At 40.6% G+C, this 8702-nt stretch overlaps 1 protein-coding gene across 6 annotated transcripts in view; it reads left to right on the forward strand.

The window, feature by feature from the left end:
• Positions 1-2018, forward strand: part of DDX50 (DExD-box helicase 50) — a 34243-nt gene extending 32225 nt beyond the window's left edge. For all 6 annotated transcript variants that reach the window (XM_076010054.1, XM_076010059.1, XM_076010055.1 and 3 more), the window contains one exon: positions 1528-2018. In XM_076010054.1, coding sequence (XP_075866169.1) covers positions 1528-1803 — 276 coding nt within the window. In that variant the 3' untranslated portion in view covers positions 1804-2018. The remainder of the gene's footprint in view (positions 1-1527) is intronic.
• Positions 2019-8702: the final 6684 nt, after the last annotated feature.

Here is an 8702-nt window from a genome sequence, read left to right on the forward strand (position 1 = left end):
TTACCATCTGGAACTGGGGGAGAGATGGGGTGAGGGAAGGATCAAGAATTTGGGAGCAGGTGGGAAGTACTGTATCCATCAGGAAACACAGCTTCAAGGTGGAGGAATTGGGTTTGTACATTTTTAAGACTTTAGTCATATATTGCCAAGCCCACTAGTGGTGTGTGGATGTTTGTCTCTTCCCATCCTCACCAACAGAGTGTCTTTTTTTTTTTTTTTTTTAATTTTTTTTACAAATGATTTTGATGAAGAGTGTCTTAATATAACTTTCCTTGGCAACTCATGATTACAATGAAAAACAGTTAATGTATTAATATAATGGCAAGATATAGTGATGGTCTTGTGAGCTACTGATGTGTATATTTTGAGTTTGTTTACTCCAGTACCAAATTATTTCCAATGGCTATATTTTATGGTACTTGTCTGGTGTTGACAGGTGTTTAATGTCCATTATCATTAATTTACTTCTTCTGTCAGTACACTTGCTGAAAACAGTGCACTACTTATTAATGGCTCATCTGCTTTGTGCTGAGAAACCAGATAGTAATACTATCTTAGAGAATGTATAAACTAAATATGAATTTAGAGTCTTGAAATTGGCCCGAGAGTTTCTTCTGAGATTAAAATTTAGGGACTTTAGTGAATGAGCTTTGAACATGTTTTTTTTTTTTTTTTTTTTTTTGAGACAGAGTCTCGCTTGTTGCCCAGGCTAGAGTGAGTGCCATGGCGTCAGCCTAGCTCACAGCAACCTCAAACTCCTGGGCTCAAGCAATCCTGCTGCCTCAGCCTCCCGAGTAGCTGGGACTACAGGCATGCGCCACCATGCCTGGCTAATTTTATATATATATTAGTTGGCCAATTAATTTCTTTCTATTTATAGTAGAGATGGGGTCTCGCTCTTGCTCAGGCTGCTTTCGAACTCCTGACCTTGAGCAATCCGCCCGCCTCAGCCTCCCAGAGTGCTAGGATTACAGGCGTGAGCCACCGCGCCCGGCTTGAACATGTTTTTTGTAGTTGTTGTTGTTGTTTTTTGACAGAGTCTAACTCTGTTGCCCAGACTAGAGTGCCATGGCGTCAGCCTAACTCACAGCAACCTCAAACTCCTGGGCTCAAGCAATCCTCCTGCTTCAGCCTCCTGAGTAGCTGGGACTACAGGCATGTGCCGCCATGCCCGGCTAATTTTTTCTATATAGTTTTAGTTGGCCAATTAATTTCTTTCTATTTTTAGTAGAGATGGGATCTCACTCCTGCTTAGGCTCAGGCTTTCGAACTCCTGACCTTGAACAATCCATCCACCTCGGCCTCCCAGAGTGCTAAGATTACAGGTGTGAGCCACCGCACCTGGCCTGAACATGTTTTTATTTTGCTTATTTTCTGGTTTTCATTTTTGTTCCAGACACTTTGAATTTAACAGGTAGATTGCCTTTAGCCAATAAACAACAGATATGAAAAAGGTGTCTCATACTCATGTACTTGCTTATGGTTTCTGTTTTGCATTTATATTAATCCTGTAAACTCCTCTAACAGGCAGAATGGCATGATTCAGACTGGATGCTCTCAGTGCCGTCCAAACTGCCTGAAATTGAAGAATATTATGATGGAAACACATCTAATTCCAGACAGAGGAGTGGTTGGTCAAGTGGACGGTCGGGCCGGTCGGGCCGGTCAGGTGGTCGATCTGGTGGCCGGTCAGGTAGACAGAGTCGACAGGGGAGTCGCTCAGGAAGTCGACAAGATGGTAGAAGACGAAGTGGGAATAGAAATCGATCAAGAAGTGGAGGCCACAAACGGAATTTTGATTGAGTATTGGATAGTTAATCTACCAGCGTGGGCTTACCTATTTCTGCCTAATCATGTACATTATCCACCAAAAATTAGGTCATCATAGTTGAGGTATGTGTATGCTATTTGCAAAGAAGTTGGTCGTATTTTTTTAAAAAGTATTTCACAAGAATGGTTGTAAACAAATCTACTTATCCAGTTATACCTTTGAATAAAAAAAACCTCCTTTTATTGTCTCTTTTCACTATGCGTTAAGAATTTTCTCAATGTAATCTTTTAGAATTTCTTCTAATCTTGGCAGTCAAGTTAATCTTACTTAAGGTTACTTGCATTTTACAAAATGTGGTGTATTTATATTCATATCATTCTTTCCATAGCTATGTGACAGAAAATAAGAAATCACTTCTACATTAGAGGGCTGCATAAACTGGTGACATGGTTAATTAGGTGTAGCATTTTAAATTCTAAATATAATTAAAAGAGTGTATAAGCAGTGCACACACATTAATTTATTCAACAGATACTTACTGAATTTCTGCTATGTGTCCATCATGCTAATCACTGGGGAATATAGTTGTGAACAAGGTTTTCTTGCTGTGCTCAAGGAACTTACAGTGTAACAGATAAGCAATTAGGACAGATTAACAAAGGCCAAGACAGTGGAAGGTATGGAAAGCTAAGGACCTTGTTGGGGTGCTCCTAACCAGTTTTAGGAGTCAGGAAGACTTTTTAGAAGTGATAACAAAGAAACAAAGCAGAAGTATCAGTTGATTAGCCACCTATATATGTAGGTGGGAAGAGGAGTTTAGAAGAGAAAGGGCATGTAGGCAGGGAGAACAGTTATATGTGGAACCTGGAAGCAAAGAATAACATGGTAAGTCTGAAGACTTAGTTCAGTAGGGTTTCATGTGACATGGATAGGACAGGAATAAAAGAGAAGGGGATTTAACAGGGACCAAATTTTAAAGGCCTTACATGCACTGTTACAGAGTTTAAACTTCTTGAAGATAGTGGGGAACCATTAAAGGTTTTAAAGTAAGGAGTAACATGGTGAGATTTATATTTTCGAAAGAGTGCTGGCTATATTGAGGAGACTGGATTGGAGAAAGGCCAGACTGAAGGCCAGGAGACCTCTTAAGAGGGTGTAGGAGTAATTTAAGGTAGAGATGGTAGTGATCTGAACTAAGGCTAGTAATATTTTGAGGGATGAAAAGTTGAGGCACTTGAGAGGCTGTTACTTGTCCAGAATCACACAGCTGGACAATATTTAGTGGAATGAGGATTTAAATCCAGAAAAGTCTAGCTTCTGAACCAGCATTCTTTTTTTTTTTTTTTTGAGACAGAGTCTCACTTTGTTGCCCAGGCTAGAGTGAGTGCCGTGGCATCAGCCTGGCTCACAGCAACCTCAGTCTCCGGGGCTCAGCGATCCTACTGCCTCAGCCTCCCGAGTAGCTGGGACTACAGGCATGAGCCACCATGCCCAGCTAATTTTTTGTATATATATTTTTAGTTGGTCAATTAATTTATTTCTATTTTTGGTAGAGACGGGGTCTCGCTCAGGCTGGTTTTGAACTCCTGACCTTGAGCAATCCGCCCGCCTCGGCCTCCCAAAGTGCTAGGATTACAGGCGTGAGCCACCGCGCCCGGCCTGAACCAGCATTCTTAACCACTGTGGGCTAAATAGTGGCAGTGGACTTTGAGAAACATGGATATGGAACATTCTTTTTTAAAGCAAGTTGTTAAAAAAAAAAAAAGAAAAGATTTTAATTAAAAAAAAAAGAGAAACATGGATAGATTCCAGAGGTTTCAGGAGATAGAATTATTAGGACTCAGATATTGTGTTGGAAAATGAGAGAGAGGCAGATGAATGAAATCTGTATTTCTCTCAGTGAGATAGGCTACTAGGAGGAAGAGCAATAAATGTTATATAGGAGCCTGGCATGGTGGCTCACATCTGTAATCCTAGCACTTTGGGAGGCCTAGACAGGAGGATCCCTTGAGGCGAGGAGTTCAAGACCACTTGAGCAACATAGTGAGACCCTATGTCTACAAAAAATAGAAAAATTAGCTGGGTGTGGTGGCATGCTTCTATAGTGCCAGCTAGGCAGGAGGCTGAAGTGGGAGGATTGCTTGAGCCCAGAAGTTTGAGGTTGCAGTGAGCTGTGATGATGCCACTCCATTCCAGCCTGGGCAACCTGTCTAAAAAAAATTATATAGGAATGAGGTGGGAATATGATTAGTTCAGTATTAGATATATTTTAATAATGAATAGCCCATAAGATATATAAGAGAAAATAAAGAATAGACAACTGGATTATAGGTCTGAAGCTCAGGAGAGAGATTTGTTCTAGAGCTATAGGTTTGGAGATAATAAAAAATGATAATTGTTGTTAGGGTAGTAGATAAGGTTATCCAAAGTATAGTTAGAAAAGAGGACTGAGGAAGGACTCCAGAGACACACCAATGTATTTAATACAGAGTAGAAGAAAGGGGATCCCAATGAGAAGGGATGATGAAAAGATGGCAGAAACCCCAGGAGTATTATATTAAACCCCTGCTTTTAAAGGAACCAGGAGATGAGCCTCTCCTGAGGCCATTGGATTTGGCAAAAAGGAAACTTCTGACATAGAGGCAACCATACTAATAAGAGTATTGAGAGTAAAAGCCATTTAGTGGGTTAAGTAGGAAATGAGAGATAACACCTTTTCCAGAAATTTGGCTATGAATAGGGAAAAATAAGCTAAAGCTGGAGGTAGGATTGTAGTGAGGACTTGGTAGGGGAGAGTGTGGGGAATATTTGAGCATGTTGAAATACTATGGGAAGAAGCTAGAAAGGAGGGAGGGCAATGTGAAGATTCAGGAGAAGGAATATATGATGGAGCAAGATCACTATGAAGACCCAGAGGGATAAGATCAGGCACACAACTGGAGATTTTAGCCTTAGATGGCAGAAGCATGTCTCTTAACATTTTGTCAGTAGAAAAGTATGATTATCTTGCAGGTGTTAAGGTAAAAAGAGACTGAACTTGTAGTGAACAATTGAGTGATTTCCTATAGCAACACTTAGCATTTTGTTGTTGGAATGGAGATGGGAAATAGTTGATTGACCAAGGATTGGAGTTTTGCTTTGTGAATAAAAGGATGACAAGGTGAAGACATTGAGGACTCAAAAAGTGATTGGAGTAATGGTCCACAGAGTCTAGATTGCTGAAGGATTGAAGTGGAGATGGGGTTGATAACAGAATGTAGAGAAGGCAAGAGTCTGAAGGTCCATGAGGGCTGTCTGAATTTAAGATTTCAAGAGTGGAGCAATTGGGGAGAAGACAAGTGCAGGGTCTGATGGTAGACCAGTTGCGGGCAAAGGTCTTTTCAGTTGAGGTGGTTAAGGAACTGCAAAGCAGTGGGTACATGGGTGGTATTCATGGACAGTGAAGTCTCCTGGGATGAAAACAAGTCAGGACTGAGAAGGCAGGAAGACTAAGTCAGGTTCCAAAATGTCAATGAGTAATGGAGGTTGGCAAATTACCTGAATGTGGAGGGTTATAGAATAACATTCTACTTACCTTCAAAGGGACAAGGGCTTTTATATGAAAGTGAAGGAGTAATGGTTTGGAAATGGGTTTAAAGTAAAGAGGACACTGATGCCAACTGAGATATGTGCAATGTGAGCAACATCTGTGTGGAAAAGCTTGCAGAAGATGTATTTTTAAGATCCAGATATCAGTTAAGCCAAGGAGGAGGGAAGGACTGGATTGAAGAAGGGAGAAGTTTTGATTATGGGCAACAGCTATGATTGTGGAGGGGAGGGGGAATCTCACTTTGTTCTTCATTTGAGTAACTGAGTTCTAGATTTATAACCCACATGAAATAGGGGCTCCATTCCTACTAAGTTGCATGAGTACTAGTACTTTCAGTCAAGAGCATGTGTGCCTACAGTGTCTCAGGTATTATGTTTGGTATTGTGTTTTGAATAACATAAGCCCCATTCATACAATAGAATGCTAAGTGTTGTTACAGGAAGCCACTCAGTTGCTCTAATTGTAGCCACTACAAGTTGTCTCTTTTTACCTTAACACCTGCAAGATAACTATACTTTTATCCTGACAACATGTTAAGACGTGCTTCTGCCATCTAAGGCTAAAATCTCCAGTTGTGTGCTTGTCCAGTCTCTGCACTAAGGAGATCAGAATCCAGTGAAACACGTAAACCTAGGTCCACAGCAGTGACTAAATGCAGTGATTTGTGAACTCAGCAAGGGCACCCAGCTCAGGAATTGGAATGGGGATTCAGAGAAAGCTTTTTAGATCTGATGATTGAGCATTAATTAAGTCAGGTAAAAAACAGGTTAGTGGGAATGGGCATGTAGGCAACAGAACAGAAGAGCTGATAAAACAACATAGTCTGAGTATGGGGAACTATAAGTAGCTCTTGTTGCTGGGATTGTCACTGTGAGGAAAGCAGTGGTGAGAACAAGGCAAGAGTCATATCTTGGAAGCCTTATTTTGGACAGCCATTGAAAGGTTTCAGGGATAGCTGAAAAAGGTAAGTGTGTAGCTAAATTCTAGCAGGGTGGTTGAATTGAAGGGATCTACCTGCTAACGGTCAGCTTCCCTGTTAGCAAGGGTCCTAACAAAAATAATAGCTGTCCATATATTTTGAAAGAAAGATGGAATAGGGCAAAATTTTCATCAAAATCTCAGCTTTGGGCTGCACTCAGCCACAAGTATCTTTACTGTGCTTCTTCCTTTTAGAACCCAGCACCTTCATGTCTCCTACTTTTGGCTTTTGGCCTCCTCTTTGGTATTCTGCCCTCTAGTTGGTCACTTAACAGCTGTTTGAACTTGAATCAGTTACCCTAATCTTTGGTTTTTGAATTTATAAGTGAAATAGCATCTATTTTATTCTCTTCAGCATTTTAAGTTTGAATAATGAATTCACATTTTAGGTGTGAATGTCTTGAGAGCCTTCTCTCACATTGTTTCCTATGTTTGGGGGGTAGTGCTTAACAGTTTTTTAAAAACCATATTCCATTTTTTTCTTATTAGTATACATATCCATTGTTGAGAATCTGAAAAAATAGTGAATGGAAGAAAATAAAAAACACCCATAATATCACATTACCCAGAGATAACTACTGCTAACATTTTCTTTTCTTTTTTTTTTTTTTTTTTTGAGACAGAGTCTTGCTTTGTTGCCCAGGCTAGAGTGAGTGCTGTGGCATCAGCCTAGCTCACAGCAACCTCAAACTCCTGCGCTCAAGCAATCCTGCTGCTTCAGCCTCCCGAGTAGCTGGGACTATAGGCATGCACCACCATGCCCGGCTAATTTTTTCTCTATATATTAGTTGGCCAATTAATTTCTTTCTATTTATAGTAGAGACGGGGTCTCACTCTTGCTCAGGCTGGTTTTGAACTCCTGACCTGGAGCAATCTGCCTGCCTCGGCCTCCCAGAGTGCTAGGATTACAGGCGTGAGCCACCACGCCTGGCCTGCTAACAATTTTTGAATTCAGTGTGTGTGCAAGTGTGTGTGTGTGTGTACATACTTTTTAAAAATAGAAATTCTCCCCCTAATTTTATGCAAACATTACATCACCTAGATCAGAGGAAACTGGTCTGGCAGAGTCAGTATTCAAACAGAACTTCACATATCCTAAAAAAAACATATATAATTCTACTTGTTACTGAGTTTTATAGTAATAATTTGGCCACCTGTGGGTCAAAGGGGCCTTTTGCATGTTTCCTCTTGGAATTTTGGGTTTGAGCCTATGTGCAGGTATATTACAAAGGAACTTACATACTTTGTAAGCTTTGACAGCAGTTTCCCATTTAGTAGTGTTCTGGGGCTTACTCTCTTGTTGAATATCTGTTGGTAATAAAAACATGTCCCTGTACTGTATACAACAGAATCAAGTACAGCAGCATTACATAGTTTTGTGGTTTATCAACAAGACTGCAGGTTCCTTGAAGCAAGGACTAGGTCTTCACTTGTGTACTTACTCCAGAGTCCTTGGTACAATGGTGAAATCTCAGATGTTAAGCATTTTGTTGGTCAATTGGTGGATTGCTTTCCCTTCTTTCACATCTAATACCAGGATAATGGAAGTGTTTTCCTACCTGGACATACAGCTAAAATTTATTTCAAGGCGTTCCCCTATACCTCTGCCATGTTAATGTTCAATAAACATTTAATGACACATTACTATGTGCCAGGCACTGTCTGAAATTTTGATGACACAAACATGGATAAATCAAGGATCCTGGCTCAATGCTAATCTTATGAAATACAGAAATAAAACTTCCAACATTTTCCTTTGTCATAAAATGTAATATTTTCAATTGTCTTTCCAAACATTTGTGACACACCTATGAGTTTTAATAGCTCTCGTTTATTTTATTTATTTATTTATTTATTTTTTGAGACACAGTCTCATTTTGTCGCCTGGGCTAGAGTGAGTGCCGTGGCGTCAGCCTAGCTCACAGCAACCTCAAATTCCTGGGCTCAAGCAATCCTACTGCCTCAGCCTCCCAAGTAGCTGGGACTACAGGCATGTGCCACCATGCCCGGCTAATTTTTTTCTATATATATTAGTTGGCCAATTAATTTCTTTCTATTTTTAGTAGAGACAGGGTCTTGCTCTTCCTCAGGCCTTCGCACGCCTCATCTCGAGCAATCCGCCCGCCTTGGCCTCCCAGAGTGCTAGGATTATAGGCGTGAGCCACCACACCCGGCCAGCTCTCGTTTATTGTGCTCTGTGTTCCAGGCAATAACAAATCTTTTCATCCATTATCTTATTTAATTTTCTTAATTGATGAAATCGTAAAAAAAGAGAGAGACAGGGTCTTACTCTGTCATCTAGGCTGGAGTCCAGTGGTACAGTCATAGCTCACTGCAGCACAGAACTTCTGGGCAGAAGGGATC

The sequence above is a fragment of the Microcebus murinus genome, chromosome 14 (genome assembly GCF_040939455.1).
Source record: "Microcebus murinus isolate Inina chromosome 14, M.murinus_Inina_mat1.0, whole genome shotgun sequence".
Lineage (NCBI taxonomy): Eukaryota > Metazoa > Chordata > Mammalia > Primates > Cheirogaleidae > Microcebus > Microcebus murinus.